Source organism: Sparus aurata, chromosome 1 (assembly GCF_900880675.1).
Source record: "Sparus aurata chromosome 1, fSpaAur1.1, whole genome shotgun sequence".
NCBI classification, from domain to species: Eukaryota; Metazoa; Chordata; class Actinopteri; order Spariformes; family Sparidae; genus Sparus; species Sparus aurata.
Window position 1 is genome coordinate 10,559,611 of NC_044187.1, and position 17,389 is coordinate 10,576,999.

At 40.2% G+C, this 17,389-nt stretch overlaps 1 protein-coding gene across 4 annotated transcripts in view; it reads right to left on the reverse strand.

Annotated features, from left to right (window-relative positions):
* myo15ab (myosin XVAb) overlaps positions 1-17,389 on the reverse strand; it is a 61,563-nt gene that overhangs the window by 11,428 nt on the left and 32,746 nt on the right. For 2 of the 4 annotated variants that reach the window (XM_030426366.1, XM_030426345.1), the window contains 29 exons: positions 16,172-16,253; positions 15,956-16,051; positions 15,688-15,748; positions 15,248-15,341; positions 15,016-15,133; positions 13,424-13,539; positions 13,269-13,328; positions 12,691-12,766; positions 12,459-12,574; positions 12,256-12,374; positions 11,647-11,788; positions 10,850-10,961; positions 10,669-10,743; positions 9,556-9,761; positions 9,351-9,469; positions 8,696-8,765; positions 8,498-8,570; positions 8,194-8,267; positions 7,978-8,060; positions 7,704-7,834; positions 7,507-7,601; positions 6,993-7,070; positions 6,795-6,891; positions 5,736-5,896; positions 5,521-5,654; positions 3,797-3,930; positions 2,063-2,196; positions 1,758-1,898; positions 893-1,669 (listed from right to left, as the gene is read on the reverse strand). In XM_030426366.1, the coding sequence (XP_030282226.1) occupies positions 1,568-1,669; positions 1,758-1,898; positions 2,063-2,196; positions 3,797-3,930; positions 5,521-5,654; positions 5,736-5,896; positions 6,795-6,891; positions 6,993-7,070; positions 7,507-7,601; positions 7,704-7,834; positions 7,978-8,060; positions 8,194-8,267; positions 8,498-8,570; positions 8,696-8,765; positions 9,351-9,469; positions 9,556-9,761; positions 10,669-10,743; positions 10,850-10,961; positions 11,647-11,788; positions 12,256-12,374; positions 12,459-12,574; positions 12,691-12,766; positions 13,269-13,328; positions 13,424-13,539; positions 15,016-15,133; positions 15,248-15,341; positions 15,688-15,748; positions 15,956-16,051; positions 16,172-16,253 (3,099 nt within the window). In that variant the 3' untranslated portion in view covers positions 893-1,567. Of the gene's footprint in view, positions 1-892; positions 1,670-1,757; positions 1,899-2,062; positions 2,197-3,796; positions 3,931-5,520; positions 5,655-5,735; positions 5,897-6,794; positions 6,892-6,992; positions 7,071-7,506; positions 7,602-7,703; positions 7,835-7,977; positions 8,061-8,193; positions 8,268-8,497; positions 8,571-8,695; positions 8,766-9,350; positions 9,470-9,555; positions 9,762-10,668; positions 10,744-10,849; positions 10,962-11,646; positions 11,789-12,255; positions 12,375-12,458; positions 12,575-12,690; positions 12,767-13,268; positions 13,329-13,423; positions 13,540-15,015; positions 15,134-15,247; positions 15,342-15,687; positions 15,749-15,955; positions 16,052-16,171; positions 16,254-17,389 lie in introns of those variants that run through there. The other 2 variants (XR_003984934.1, XM_030426358.1) reach the window with 2 other exon arrangements.

The window sequence follows — 17,389 nt, forward strand, 5'->3', positions numbered from 1 at the left end:
TTGTAAACTAGCAACAGATAAGTTTTCTGCTTCAGCGTATCATTTTGTCGTTAATGTTGATTGCACAAAGTGATTGTGAATAATCAAACTATTAGTGCTCTATAAACATCACTATCGCTTCACAGTTTTTTGTGCTACTGGGCACTCTGGGAAAGGAACATTAACCTGTGATCCATTTCTGTTTAGACTAAATGATTAAACACACTCACATGTTGTTATTTGTCACTCTGAGGAAGATGGAAATGATCCAGTTGTCCGTGCAACCATCAATAATACCACTTGGAAATTCTGACTGGAAAAGTTCTCTGTTGCCACTTTAATCTAGAATCATCGCTGTTTTATATAATTGTTAATTGATCACTTTTGGGTTTGCGGTTTGGTCAAACAAACAGGCAAACTGATGTCTTTGCCTTTCGCTCTGGAGACTCATGATTGCCATGTTTCAGACCTTTTACTCTTTTCTGACATGTAAAATATTAGTTGGTCAATCTAGAAAATAATCAAATTGATCAAGAATAATAAAGCGACCATCAGAATTTACCAGAACCTCAATTTCTCAAATTGCTTGTTTGGCCCAATGAACAGTTCAAAACCCAGAAGACATTGATTTATTATCATTTAAGATATCATTCAGATCTGAGGAGCTGTAACAAGTGAATCTTTGGCATTTTTGGTTAAAAAATACAACTTAATTAATTGATTAGGAATTCTGAATTTATTAGTAATCTTTTTTCACCAACTAATTAAGTAATCAGTGGTTTAAATTCCATAAATATTCACATTTTCCGGCATTTTAGCAATAAATCAATTAGACTTTAAATGAAAAAATGATCACTAATGCAAATAAAGGTATTTTCAGCCCTGCCTGAGACACTGTTCACTAAAATAAATATTTCAAGGGCTCTGTTTATTTTTATTATACAGGTGATATCAATCAAAACATTTCACATACTGATAAATCTTCATACCAAATACTTGTTTGTACAGTTTAATGATTGTAATCATTTAGTACAGAAGTGCTTGTATCGTTCTCTTTAGATTTGCATATTTTTTTTGATAAAACATTATTTACAAAACAGGAAAAATTGATACATTAATATTGACTGAATAAGACAATTTTTTGTACATTGTTTACAGCTGACAGTATTAATAAAAAAATAAAAAAGTATGTTACATATGAGTTATAAAACAATGACAATGCACAGGCCTATGATGATTCCTCACAGTATATTAACAGCTTCTGTACAGATAAAACATATTCAATGTTCAATCAATTAAACTACAGTAATATGTGCAAATATAAATGTGTCAACCTGAAAGAAACATGAACTCATAATGAATTAATTTTCACTGTATCCGGGATATATTTTGTTCAGTTAATGCAGTAACATCATCAAGTATAATTGAGACTGACCTCAGGGAACAATTATGCATTCAATATGGTGTATGTGTGTGTGAGACACAAATACCTGAAGACAATAAGAGGTAGGCAGTTTATAAGGGTTTCATCTAATGTCTGTGTGTGTGTTCATAAGAGTGTGTGCGTAGGATTAATCACGAGCTTGTGTTATAACATGGTGATTTCGCTGGGTGGCAGGGTGAGTCTTTTATCCCGCACAGACATCATGTTTTCCACCTGCATGGCGATGACTCGACACAACTCCAGGCCCTGCAGACAAAGACACAGAAACATAACTCCTCTGAAAACGATCATGTGTGGCCTCCGCAGAGTGTCCTTGTCTGTGTTTGCATAATACCTGCTCCAGCTGCAGCTGAATGACCTTCTGTGTGCTAATGTCGCCCAGGGTGAGGTCTACGTATGGGTAACTCGTCCCAGCAGTGGGCCTCTGGGTGCGGCTGGACTGTACCTCCACCAGGGGGACCACTGACATCAGCTCCTGCGCCACAGAGATCAAACAATATAACACACGGCAACTGTCTCACTGAAACTATGTGACTCGGCTTCTGTTTCAGTCACGATGAGATGAATCATATCAGCACTTAGCGACTGTGATTGTGTGTGTGTGTGTTTGTGTGCGTGTGTGTGTGTGTGGGTCCTTACGTGTGTATTTTTGTGCAGGAAGTGGAGGCCGTGTTGATTGACAGCAACAATGCAGGGGGCGTAGAAGGTGGTGGAGCTGCTGCTGTGGATGTAGAAGAACGAGGAGCCGAACATGGGGAACGCGCTGATCAGGCCTGCACACACAAAGACAGAATTTAACAAGAGTGAGCACTCACTGTCACATTTTTATTCTTTGGGGGAGACAGACGGACAGACGAGATGAAAACAATACCAGCTGCACTGGAGTGGAGGGAATGACTGGAACCCTCTCCTTCTTCCTCCCTCTCTAGTTCTGTCACTCTTGCTTGGAACACGTTCACTTTGGCATTACTTTTGATGAATTACACACCTGTAGAGTTTCATGACTGTCTTTCACAGTCGTGATGCTAAAAATCTGTCCACTGACAGACAAACAAATAAACACCTGAAAAAACACTGAAAATTGCTTCTATGTTTGTTGTTTGGTGTCTTCAGGAACACATTTGTCATGATGACGCAGACACACACAGACTCACAAACTAAAAACATTAGCGGCAGGCATAATTAAACTACTAGTACTCTATAAACTTCGCTATCACTTTACAATTTTGTGTGCTACCGGGCACACTGGGAAGAGAACATTAACTGGTGATCCATTTCTGTTATAGGCTGGAAAAAGCTGGTTAAGATTATTTTATATTAACCAGAAAAAACGGAAATGTTGGTAAAATTATTTTTATATTGCATTGGCAATACGCTTCTGTTTGGTTAATCAGGCTTCTGGGGATATGTGCAAATAAGAAGTATACTGGGGAGTGTAGTTAAGCCGTTGCTCTGGGAAGATAATTTGGTGCACTGTTATTTAAATTACTTTGGCTGCATCTAAATGTCCAAACTTGAAAACTCTGAGACTTTGCGGGCACGTTGAGGGTTGGCCAAACTCACAATTCATTCAGTCCACAAGTGCCCTCTGTGGAAATTTCTGCAGACTTTCTGAGAGTCAGCTTGGGGTTCAGACGTCACTGATTTAATAACCCACAATTCATTGCAACACAGATGTAACATTGTCAAACTTATTATAAATGTGTAAAACAATCTGTTTATTAAAACACCACTTTAATCATGTAGGCTCTAAATTATACACCACCACATCGTGATACAGAACCATGATGCATTACAGGCTGTTGTGGTAATCAAAATGCATTTATTGATCTAGTCTTTAGGCCTGTCCGTCAATGGCTTGTAGTCTAACGCCCTCGCAGACATGATGTGATTATAGTGAAAATGTCACAGTACGTACGACTGAAGTCCGTGAGGGCTCAGTCCACAAGTCCAGAGGGAGGAGATTTGAATGGAGCCTTGAAAAATAATCAACCTTTCGCCTCTTTTTCTGTCCCTTAAACATCTGTGGCTGTATTTAAGCCAGCGTGGGCAATGTGTCAAATCAATGAGCAGGACTGTTTTCTTCCATTATAGCGTTTTTATATGATGATGATCTTTGTTTGTCGTTTAATTTATGTGCTAGATTTGCCCAAAAAGACATTACTGTCACTTAATTCATAAGCAAGTGTTTTTTACAACTGGCTTTCCTAAAAAATGTACCATATTACAGTATATATTGATGTGGCGATGCAGAATTGCATACACAGTGAGAGAGATATTTAACCATGTTAAACAAAGACAGATCTGACCAGTTCAGCCCAAATCCCAGACTTTTCCTGTAGACACTCCTATTGATATAAACACGGATCTTACCCAGAAACTGCGCTCTGGCCTGGTGCGGGCTCAGGGCCTGCACTTGCTGCATGTGCTGCGTCACCATGGTAACCCACTGCTGGGGTGGCTGCTTTTTGAAGAGAGGTGCGGCGATGTACTCCGATAATTCATGTCTGGAGGACAGAAAACGAGAAACAGAATCTTAGATTAACACGGGTCGGCTTCGCTCGGTGACTTCTCAACGTTTGTCAGAATTATTTTACTCGGAGAGCTGTTCGGTTCTGCTGTCGGCTCTCGGTGTGGGTGGACAGAGACGGTGATAACAGCAGTAAGAGCCTGACAGGACAGGAGTTTTTACAGTTGAGAAAAATATACTGTCACGCACTTTAAACACAAAAACTACTGAGTGCATTCTGGTCTCTTCAACAATGAGCATCTTCTTCTGCAGTTGTTGAACATAATTTAAAAAAAACAACTGAAAATCAGGGGAAACATCATCTCAATAATAAAAGATAAAACATTTCACAAGTGTGCATTTCTAGTAAATGTGCTGAAACAAGAAATGTATTTTAAAGTTGAATTGTTTAATTTTTTGGGAGAACATTTTATTTTTCTTTATATTTTGGCCACAAATTGTTAACAAATCGGATTAGTGTTAACATAGAAATTGGAAACTTCTAATTCATAAGGACTAAAAAGTGTGAATATTTACTTGGACGATAATTGCTTCAAGTGTGATTAAGATTGTGGAGGCAAAATGGAAGCCAAAAAAAGAAGAAAATGAAAAGCATGGAGAAAATCTGGGGTGGTGTTGATTGTATTAAATGACTGTGCTGTTTAAGGGGATGGATGAAATTAACTAATTAGTTTTTTTGTATACACACATTTTTCTTTTTGCATTTATTCACTATTCTTGAGGTTGTTATTTCTGTTGTTGTTCTCTCTCTCTCTCTCATCTGTAAAGTGGAAGAGAGTAAAAAAAAATCTCTAACTGTATCTGCATCTGTATCTATTGCAGCATATCTACACAAGACAGTACTGTGCAAAAGTAAAGTAAAATGCTTACATTTATGTTATGCAATTGCTTTTTGGGTAAAACTTTATAATAACCATGATTAATAAATGATACGTATAAAGTAAATTACGCTTAAGTTGTAATTGATCGATTGTGAAAGGAGGTTGCATTTCAACAATAGGATTCTTAGTTTAAAAAATCCAGAGAGCATACTCTAAAAAACATGAAGGGGCGATACACCTCAAATGTCCAAGTCAAGGACAAAATTTCACTTTTATTTGGTCGCATCGCAATAGACAAATGCTCACAGAGCCATATTAAGATCACTCTGCAGCCCAAAAGATCAGATGTGCTGCCCTTTCATGATGTTTACAATGTTTATAAATGGTTAATAAATACTGTGTGGTTCATCTACAAACATTATTTGGATGGACATGATAAAGTGATGTTAAGAGATCATTACAATTTCTAAATAAATGATTTATAAAGCTTAATGCTTTATAAATCATTTATTCTATCAAGTTTCATTAACTGTAAATGTACCATTTGTTAATGAGGGTTATTCTAAAGCATTAAATCTTTGTGTTTTATTTGAGAACTGTATTCTCTTGAGTATGACATGTGCCTTTTTGATGTGTGGAATAAAAAAAATAGAGAGAGAAAAAAGATCAATCTCTGAGAAAAGAGGCTGTATTGTTAAACATTCTGCCCTGTGGCAGACAATTTTCACTTGTTATTGTTTTCTCACATGCTGGGGATGAAGATGATGTCTTTGGCTCTGTGCTGCAAAGCTGCCAGTTTGGAGATCTGGTGGAACTGCTGATCGCTCACTTTTCCATGTGGAAGAACGTTTAGCAGGCCTTTACGGTAGTCTGGCAGAATCTGAATACGCACACAAACACAGTTACATAGCACACATGCGTACATGTACGCTGAGTGTATGTGCAACACCACCTGTCGTACCTGGTTGTACTGCATGGCGACACACAGCTCGTTGTCGAACTTGAGGGGTTGAGTCCAGATCACTCGTCTGAACCAGAAGCTGTAGTTGGCGTCGACTGACTCGGCCTCCGTCGCAACGTCCAGGATGTACTCGTGCTTGTTGAGCGGACGAACGTTCTGACCTGGACGCACCCACATACACGTGTGTGTCAGCGAAATGTTACCTAGAGTCAACTTGTGGATTTCGCTGGGTTTGAATGTTGTTGGAAACATTCGTAATACTGTAAGTGCACAACTCAACAAAGAACATAACATGGGTTTAGTCATTTTTAGACATTTTAGTGCAGAATTCTCGCCCAAAGATAATTTAAAAGACTCACTTGAATACTTAATATTTTCTATAATGAAAGACCTTTCTGACCTCTAAAATTAAATACAACATACTGACACAAAACCCTAAAACATCGAGTCAATACTTGTTTAGCCACATGTTGAGTGACCTGCTGTGCTTCTGAACACACGAGCACACGAGGAGAGCAGCTGCCAGCTGTTATCATGTGGAGATATTTAATGATAAAGGAGGAAAAAAACAAAAGCAACAACAACAGCATGAGTCTGTTGCAAGTGACTGGAGTGAGTGCTTCACCACAAAACTAAAAATCATCATTAAATCTTTGAAACCTTTGTAAGACTGAAGGAGGCGGAGTGTTGTGCAAATGAACGTGACAAAGCTGTACAAGCAAGAAGTATTATAACAAAAGCTTCATTCAGAAAAATGAAGCACAAGCACTACTGTACGTATTTATTACCATATGGGATGTAAAAATGTGACAGTGTTGCGTATAAGAAATGAAAATGATGATGGTGATACCAGGACTTCTCTCATGATTTAACCATGTCAGCCCAACCTGACTCACGAGGGACTTTCTCCCACATCTAGAAACCAGAGAACAGTCTGATATGTGATCTGTGAGTGGATCTGCCTCACTGACAACAACAGGATCGACTTTTGTGCTCTAATACATCCTTTAATGTGAGTTAGCGTGTGAGAGATGGAGAAACAGATGTCTGGGAGCACACCTCTGTTGGTGACTAAAAATATGGCGTACTCCTCCATGGCTTCCAGTCTGTGCAAACCCATCTCATAACACAGCTCCTCAATCACCTCCAGGGCAATCTGAAAAAACACAACACACACAAACACACAGAATTATTACAGCCGTTTCCTCTCAGACACCAGGAGTCCGGAATTGCCGACAGCGCAGGCTGAACACTCACGGAGCACGTTTTGATTTTCGCATGACGCTCGATGCCTCCAGGAAAGAGAAACAGCTGACGTTTTGAGCTACGTCCCGCCTGAGGAATTACAAACACACACTCTTATAGTTTATATTGTACACACACTGATTTTTAAGAACCTTAACACTCCTAAAACTACAGATATACAAAGGGCAGCAAAAGTATTCAGGTAGAAGTAGAGACACTTGTGTGTCTTTTATGGTGTTTTGTCTTGTCAGGTCTGTTGTGCGTGATATGCACTGATCTTGTGATTCTGGGAGGGATACGTGCAAAGACGCAAAATAAAAATAACCAATAATTCCCCTCAAATACATTAAAACTAAAGTAATAAGCCTGTTTGGAATGTAAGGAGTAGAAAGCATGTGTTAAAATGCAGGGAGCAAACATAAAAAGTTGCCGGAAAAATAGAAACTCAAGTAAAGAACAGAGACCAAAGTACAGTACTACTTAAGTACAGTAACAAAGTACTGGTACTTCGTCATTAGGCACTGACCATCATGGCCTTTAGCTCCATGCTGTTGGGCGGAACAGTACGACCACCGTACTGAAACGTCTTCTTCAGATTCTGCTCACATGCTTTAGCGATGCCTGTTAAAAGAAAACTTTACATTTTGTAATGCTTAAATGTACGGCAGATTTACTCCTCTGTGTGTGTGTGTGTGTGTGTGTGTGTGTGTGTGTGCTTCATACCCTGATACTGTGCCCCGGCGCTGCGAGAGGCCTGCTGCAGGTGTTTGAGCAGGAAAGGCTTGAGGACTTCAGAGCAGCGATGGAAAGCAGTCAGAATGTACAGCAGCCTCCAGCCTCGCTGACAACTATCACTGTACAACACACGAGTTAACACACACACACACACACACACACACACACACACACACAGGCACAGACACACACACACAGAGTCAGGATTACTGTGTGTTGGTTTGTGGTGTGTATGTTTGTTAATGTGTTAAAACAGACTTACGGTTTGGAGCTGGTGTTAGCAGTAAGCTGTTTGAGGAGTTGGCAGTAAGCCTCATCCCTCATCAAGGTGAACTCTCCTATGAGCTGAGGGGACGACCACACATACGCACACGCGCACACACACACACACACACACACACAGAGGAACAAACACATAAAGATTAATAAACTATTAAAGACAAAACTGTAGCTGAGAATAAACTATTTTTGTATTTACCTTGAGAAAAGTGCTGACCACTTCCTGTTCTGTTGATCCTCGTGATGGAGCGTCACCCATGAAACGCATCACCGCTTCACATTAAAAACACAACCGGGAGACAACAAACACACACACACATGCAGGTCAGCAATATTTAAACATTAAATATCAGATTTTGTTGAGTAATCGAGCACTCCTGTATTTAAAATCTGATACAAGAACATGTCATTTTGACAGAGGGTGAATCGGAGCCCAGATGTAATAAGAGAAATGTAATGAGACGATGTAATTAGAGGAGAGATGAGCGAAGGCGAGAACTTACACAGGAAGAGATCAGCTGCCACTCTATTCATGGCTGCGTCCGTGAACTCTATCAGAGACTCAGTCAGAGGAGTCTGCAAAAAAAAATAAAAAAATCACACAAGAAAAAGAGTAATTTAAACTGTTCAGTACATCAAATACATGATCAGAATATAACCGTTCAAGGATGCTTCAAGTTTAAGGTAGAAGAAAAAGGCACCTTGGAGAACTTGATCATGTCGATGGGCTCTCTGGACTCTCTGTTCTTGCTTTTGCTCTTCAGTGAATCTCTGAGAACAAAATCAGTCACACAAAGCATTGAGATCATTTCCTGAAGTGAAAAAAAGGAGTTTACTTTGATGAGCAAAATCAGTAACAAAATGTATTTAAACATGTACTCATTATACAGATTAGTTCCAGTAAACGTTTTAGTATTTGACATTCATTATTTTGACAGATGCATATGCTCAAAACAGAACAAAGATGGATATTAGTAGCATGGGCTCACAGGACCGCCATCTGTCAGATGTGACTCAGTTGAGGTAATGTTTTAAAGTTTTATTCACGTTAGTCACGGTCATCGCCTTCCTTCCTCACTCTCTCTGTACAATCTGATGTTTTCTTGAAGGTTATAGTAGCAGGCGATCGGATGAAACGCACCGTTACTTTGACTTAATCTCTCGGATTTCTCTGAGTTTGAACATTGTTGGAAATGTTTAGGGGAATATACACAAAGCTGCTTTAAGTGCAGTAAGTTAATGAAATGACTCATGTCCCACTGCTGAATTTAAGATGGTCTCCTTGTGAGGTTTGTGTGTTCCTGTGTGTTTGTGAGGATTTTCACCCTGTGTGCACATTTTCTTCCTTTGTCTCACCCTTTCCCTTTGGAGTCCTGTCTGAAGTACTTCTTGGCAAACTCCAACATGTCATATTTACTGTCCTGCAGAAGCCTCTCGTCCAGATCTCCATCAGCAAAGCCATCAAGGGAAATCCTCTGAAAATCAAAGACTGGCGGTGAAAAACACTCTAAACAAATGTAAAAAAAAAAACAATAATTTATGTGAGGGTGTGTCTGTGTACCTCAATCGTTTGATCTATCTCATGTGCAGCCATGGTGGACGCCACGGCGACAGCGATGGCTGATGACACAGCAAACTGTCCCGGTCCTCCCCGTGGTTCTGCCGTGCGGTCCAGTGGCAGGGACAGGAAGTCAGGAGGCGCGATCGGATGGACACACTCGACTGGGAACGCACCGGAGCGGCTGAACACAGAACCAAACTTCCAACCTGACATGCACACACGGAGCAGAGGGATCACAACAACCAATCATACAAAAGCTTCAACACCTGGGGGGCTTTGTGCCCTCAAACAGCTGTCACCTCTGCTGTGAGTCCTGATCACAATCTGCCTTTGCTCTAACAGCAGGTCAGCTTTTCATTTAAACAAGTCAGATCCTTATCTGCATGCATTTCTCTCTCATTTACAAGACTTAGCTCTCCCTGTGGCTGCGCTGATAACCTGGCACTTAATACAGCTCTTGATTTAACCATAGATACCATACACGTGGGTATTTCCGTCACTTGAGAGGACAAAGTATTGAGCAAAATGAATTCACTTCAGGGTAAGCTTAGCCTCAGCCGTAACTAAAACATGCCTCAACCCTTGTCCTAGGCACCGAGCAAAACATACCCAAAGATTCAAACCTGAACGTGTGTGCTATGTGAGGTTCATTCATTTATGACGTCCGGATGTTTGATTTTAAAGACAAAATAAATACATCAGAGTAAATAACAAAAGCATGTGTGGAGGCACACACTGAATTTGCCCTATCCAGCATCTGCCGAGCGATGGAATGACGTGACTTCTCACCTGCGATCATATTTCATCTTTTGTGTCCTCGAAAAAATGACAAGAATCAATACTTTTTAAATTGCGTCGCCATCCTCTATCCGAAATATAATTTTCTGATACAATATTGCATTTAAAGAGCGCTGCCGGCAACGTCAACATCACAGCACCTATTTCTCCTCGGCTTTAGATACCATCACACCTCCAGGGTAAACAGACACAGTCCTGGTGAGTAAATCTCTCAAAGCTGTCAGTCTGAATTGTCACCTTGTTTACTTTTAGGCCTTGGCAATGACGCTGACATCTGGTTGGGTATTAAAATAAAGGGATTTAATGAGCACTCACCAAAGTCTGGAGTGTCTCTTTTCAGCTCCTCTAAAAACACCACCTTCTTTCTCACCACACAGCCGTAGCTGTAACCTGGAGGCCGCACACGAGACAAAACACACACACACAAACACTCTCGGATCATAGATTCACTTAATAAGATGACAGGATTTCTTTAACGTGTACCGTGGTGTCTCACCCTTCTCCAGGCCGTCCATAACCTGCAGCCTGATGATGTCACCTTTGTGAAAACTGAGCATCGAGCGGTCGTCCGTCACAAAGTTTCGCTCTGCGATCACATAGTCTGAGTCCTGAAGATGGAAAGAAAGAACACACACAGATTAATACTGTCAGAATTTCACAAAGGTTTCTGTACTGTTATCTGTATGTATTCAGATTTTAAGTTTACTGCTGCTTCAGTTGTGATACATTCAGTTTGTGCAGATGAAATCATCGCATTTACAAAATCTGGGAGACTGCTTCTGTTGTCTGCAGTTAATTTGTTAGCAGACTGGTTTCAGGTTTAAACAAGCTGAGAAAGAGCAGAGAAAAAGAAATGCGTATCATGAACAAATGTTTTAGATGGTGGTGTCAGCATAGGAGATGTTGGGTTAATTTTCCTTCTCAGAATCTGTTATTGATTTGCAGAGAAGTGGGTTTAAACCAAACTTTGAAACAACCTACATTTCTATCTTTGGTTGTTTATTGTTGAATAACAAATGTTTAGTCAAAAGTGCTGTTTGTTGTTTAACTTTGGAATTTTTAGTTTTGGTGAATATTATATCATCATTTAAACTTGCAAAACTGTAACCTGCAAAAAACCAACAGGATTAAGTCAAGTTAATAAAGTGTCAACAGTGTCAAAATATGACTCATAATTCTTTAATACTACTAATACAATTAATATGTTGCCTGACAGAACAGTGTGTGTGTGTGTGTGTGTGTGTGTGTGTTGTGTCTGTGTGTTTGTGTGTGTGCGTCTGTGTGAACCGGTACCTTTTTGATCTCATTGATGAAGGTGTCTATGAGATGTTTGACCTGCCGTGCCTTGGCTGAGAACAGGATCAGTTTCTCATTGGTCAGATTGAACTCCAGCATGTTCTCAGAGGGGATGGTTACAAACAGGATGTCTGCATAGCTGAAAAAAATTGCGATTAAGATTATACAGTTATTTTTTAGTGACTAATCTGTTTATGATTTTCACAATTAGTGTTGTTTCTTCTATAATATGGCAGAACATTGTGAAAAATCTCTTTCCAAAGCCCAAGATGATGTCCTAAAAACGTCTTGTTTTGAAAACAAGCCAAAGATCCTGAACTAAGAACGTGAAATCAGACAATTTGGAACAAACCGAGAACCTGAATATCAGCTGGCTGATAAATTATTGACAAGATATTGCCAAACAGAAATGTCAAACTCTTAAATATAGGTTTTAGCTTTAGAAATCCAATAATGGTTCGTTATAAACAGGGGAACAACTAGATAAAATGACACAATTTGATATTTTTCTCTGTGATTTACAACTCACCTGACACAGAACAGTAAAATAAACATATCTGGAACGTTAAATCATTTCCAAACAAAGACAGAACAAACAGGACATACGTGTAGGGTCGCAGCACTCTGAAGTAGTCTGGAGCTGCAGCGCTGCTTTTTACGGTCTTCAACAGTTTAATACCACTGTGGGACACCGACAACACCTGCACACCTGTTCCTACACTACCCTGCACAAACACACACAAAGGTTTAATAAAGATGAAATCAACACACTCAGTAATTATTATCCTCTGGGGATCTACCATGCTCACCGATGCAGGGAACAGACGGGAGAAGTATATTTCCCAGGTTTCCCTGGCTGCCGTGATGATTGTCTTCTTCACATGCTCCTCCACTGGATCCATATTCTGTTCAACTCCGTGTTTAGCTGTCATTCACACAAACAGACACAGGAACTCATGAATGTCAAAGAGATGTGTTTGCATGAGGGCATTCGAATATAAAAAAAATAAAAAATCTCTGCAGGAAGAACAGACAGACTACCGAAAAGAGCTTTCATTTTCTGCCTTTCATCCCGCCTGATGCGAACACACGCCTCTGACAGAGTGTCGTTCACAATCTGCAGGGGAGAACAGAGGAGGAGACAGGAGAGGAGGACACAGCACAGGTAATGTTGGAAATTATTTAGTTTGATCTTTTCTGTTGTCAGGTAAAAACACAGCGCACAATTGGTGAGAGGTTAAAAAAAGTGAATTAAGAGCATTTATCACTTTTTTTTCATAGATATTAAACAAATGCAGATATATGTAAATGTTTTCCATCCATTAATCCTACATTAATTTAACTTTCTCTAAACCCTTTCAACTCAACTCTTTGGACCACCAGTGCCTATATTGGGATGGATGCTTATTGTGATGTTATTCTGAATTTGTTATATCCCTAAAATCTGCACAATCTAAGCTAAAAGGCTGTGTGAGTCAATATGACTGATGATGATTGGTGCAATTATTGAAAGCATGCCATAAAAACTGACCTGCTTCTTTTCTCACAGTCATGTTTTTTAAAATCTTTTTTTATTCCAGATGGACTTAAACAGGATCGGGTCTGTTTTCATCCGTTACCTGTTTGAAGATGAGGTCCAGCACCAGAGGATTGTTGAAGCTGTCTTTGGGATAAAAAACCTGTAAAAGAAAGAGAAAAAAACTCAGTAAAACAACAAAATAAAACACAAACCTTCTGACAGCGGATCAGTGTTGTTCTTTGTGCATGTATACACCTCCTTCCTGAGGTACAGTCTCCAGGGGACATTAGTGTAGGTGTAGTGCTCCTCATTGGTTCTCTGGTGAAGCTGCGTCTGGATGGTCTCCGTCTCTACAGGAAGCTCTCGAGAGACTGCAACAGATAGGTCACATTTTGTTTTAGTTCATCTGTATTTCACGTCCTGACACTTTGGCTGCCTCTCACTGTTTTTGTTCCACTCGTACTCCAGAGAATAAAGGAGCATTCTCATATCCTGATTTTGTTTTAATCTTGTTTACAGACCTGCTTTGCGGCCCCACAAGATGACATGACAGACGCGTTTCCACAATTTGCACATTAGTAGGGTCATATGGTGCCGTGCCACCAACCTGCTGTCAGAGTCAGTGTGGTCCTGTTTAACTGGCCCTCTGTACTCCTGACCTTGACTGGAACATGCATTAACAAGGCCGAATCTGACAGAATAAAGTCGAGTGGGTGGATGTAACTATTGGCATATTTGGCAGTATAGAAGAGGTACTGCTGAGCGTTGAGGTGACGAGTCTCTGTGTGAGTTTGTTTGTTTGGGGTGTGATTCTCTCCTACATTTTGCTCAGGAGTGGCTTATCAGGTGGAGACTTCATTTATTCCAATCGAATGTCCCAGCAGGGAATTTTACAGATCAGTTCAGTTCTTCCCTTCTACTAGACGGCAGGTTACACAGTTTTGTTTAAAAAGAAAAAGATTTAGTTGTCAAAACGTATATAGGGATCAATAATAAACAGGTTATCTTCGAGGCTGATGGTGTAAATAAGAAGTTCAATTGATTTTTTTGTATTGCTTAAAGGCATCACGAGGCTCAGCAGTGAACAGAAGAATCATGAATAAAAGAGAAGACTGCAAGCTGATTTAAACACTGTGGGCTGATTGTATGACCTGCAATCAACCTCTTAGAAATAACGCACTTTTGTTTAGTTTTGGTGAGAGACAAAACCAGAAAGCTTTAACAAAGTTTTCTGTATTTGAAGATGTGGATGAGTACACCCTTTGGCCTTTTTCAGACCAAATCAGGGCGTTGCGGTGATTAGCGCAGTGTTTTTCAGCACAACTGGGAATTATAACCGCTTGGTTTGTGACCACGAACTCTACTTGGATGGCGCCCATTTCCGGATCTTAGCTTGGCAGCAACGACTCTTCCAGAGAGGTTTTCTCCATCCAGAGGAGTTTTGCAGACTATCTCTTTTCCCCTGATGGTGCAGTCTCCCTGCAGCACGATGTTGCTTGAGGCACTGAGAATTAATGTTTTGCATGTGTCTTGTTTTGGCCTGGTTTTGCCCAGACACCAAACATGTCATGTCAAGCAGCACTTCAAAGAAAAAAGAAAGACTTCCATTCAAAGTGTTATTGTAGCAGGTTATATTATCATAAAGTGCCATTTTCGCATGACCTCTGGCTTATGTAATTGGCCACCGCAGCATGAAGTCGATTTGCTTTTTACTTTATTCTGCTGCGAGACCCCTATGATGTTTTTCTTTCTTCCAGCAACCCCTGCAGTCCACACAGAAAACGCTACACACACAAAGTGAATCGAATGCCTCACAATCTATGCCTGATTTGGTCTGCTGTTGGTACCTGGAGGCGGAAGCGGGAGAGGGCGAACAGGCGCTCTCGTCTTGGTGGTCTTGGTGGGTTTTTGTCCCACCTCTTTCATTGCAGATGCAGACGGTGAGGCGGCTACAGGACGTTTGGGCTGGACCGACAAAAAAAAAGAAGATTTTTTTTTAAGCACGGTGCACGTCCAAATCACTGTGTGTGCTGTGTAATGCTTGAATTTGCAGACGTGTGTGTGTGTGTGTGTGTGTACCTGTGGAGCAGGAGGGTTGTCCATCTGGGGTTTGAGGATCTGTAAAGCTTCATCACGAGGGGTTTGCTTCTTTTTAAACTTCCCCTCTGGTCTCCTAAATACATCCACATAATGTCAACATCAAATATTACAGTTTACAAGATCAACAACAAATGTACTCTACTGTGTAATCCGTGTGTTTGTGCATGTCAATACAATAATTCTGGTGCTGTGTGCTCGCTGCGAGCAACAACATCCCACTCAGTGTCTGTTAGTGGCTTGTTGTAGTCCTGGCTTCGCAGTGTGCGCAGTTAATTCTGAGGATAGCATCAACTGCTGTGCTTATTTACAAGCATAAATCAAGAGCACTGCACCCACTCTCTACCTTTATGTCTATGTGTGTGTGTGTGTGTGTGTGTGTGTGTGTGTGTGTGTGTGTGTGTGTGTTTGAGAGATCTCACCCTTTGCCAGCGGGAAGTGGGTCTGGCGCAGGAGGCGGGGAGTTGTACCTTTTGATGATATCTTTGACAGTGATATAAAACATTTGAGAATAATGTAGATTACGCATCAAATTCTTCTTTTGTCAGTGTTTCAACTGCAAATACTAAACGATGTGATTGTTAGAAATCAAGAAGAAGCTGACTTAATCGACTACATCACTCAGTCATGTTACATAAACTTGTTTATGAATCATGACATCAGCGTTTTTCAGCTTTTGAAGTCAGATACCTTGGATATCTTGGCTGGGGACGACGTGATCTGTAGACCGAGATGAGAACTTCACCACCTCTCCAGCAGGGGGCGGAGGAGACGTCACAACTGGAGCTAGCAAATACAAAAAACACAGCCAACAAGGAGTTATGCCCTCTTGTGTAAAGCTCTTAAGTTTTGGGGACTTCCTCTCTGATTCTTGCTTGGTCACTCCCTCTTGGTTCTCTCTCTTACCAAACTTCCTGACTGGCGTGTCCTTGTTCACTGGGACGCCTGGAGCCTTCCTCCGAGGGACGCTGTCCTCACCTGACTGAACCTGAAAGATTCAGACAGAGAGGGCAGAGGGTTTGCACTCCAGCTTTGCAGACATTATGTCTCTTGTGATTTGGTTGAAGTCAGGACAAAGTCAGCAGAGAAGAAGAGAAGAAAAACAACACTGTACTGGACTGTGTAAATGCAGCACATTTCAGAAATGTGAGAAACAAACCTGCAATTCAGCATAATTATTTCTAATTAGTCAGCATCTTTGGTGCAATGGTTGTTTGTGGCGTCCCAAAAAAATCTGGACTGGCATCAAAACATCTCAAAATACAATGACTAAACTACTCATCTAAGATCAGAACAAAAGGAAAGTTGTACCTGACTCAGCAGCTGTAAGAACCACATCGGCATCATATATACATATATATATATATATATATATATACACATACATATATATATGACCAGTCATCAGCCTTGTATTGGGAAATTATATCATCAACTATTTATTGATCCCTGTAAAATTCTAAATGATAACTACAACTGATAATGTGAAGCCAAATTGCTTTCGCTGACTTAACAAGTGCAGCATTTACAAATTCTGATTCAGTAGCAGACTGTTTTCACCCTGAAAGTTGGTTTGTGATCCTCTAAAAAGCAGACAAGAAGAAGAAGAAGAAGAAGAAGACAAATGTGTTGTATGTCAAACTACTGCACCAGGGTAAACCCATGCAGTGTAGACTATAGAGCCAAACACGTCATCATGGCTGCTGTGGATAATATTTAGTTTTTAGAGTTTCAGAGGAAGACAACACAAGTTTTTACAAAACAAATCTGGAATATTAATTAATCATCCATCTATGCTCATTGCATCTTAGCCTTTCTTTAACTCAGTGTTCTTGATCCTCTGTATAGGCCATGAGAAGCAGGTAATATTCGTATCAGCTAAAAAAAAAAAATCCCTTACTGTGCATCTATGATTGTCACCAGTGCTTTATGTGCTATTGTAATTTCTCTGACTATGGTCCTTGTAAGGTGCACACTTTTATATGCTGCATTATATTTGTTTTTACCATCTCTTCACGACCTGTCACACTTGCATTCCCCTTAGAGATAGAAATACATTTTTTTTATCTTGGACCATCTGTTTGCTCATCACTTTTTGCTCATCATCCTGACCTCCTCCTATTT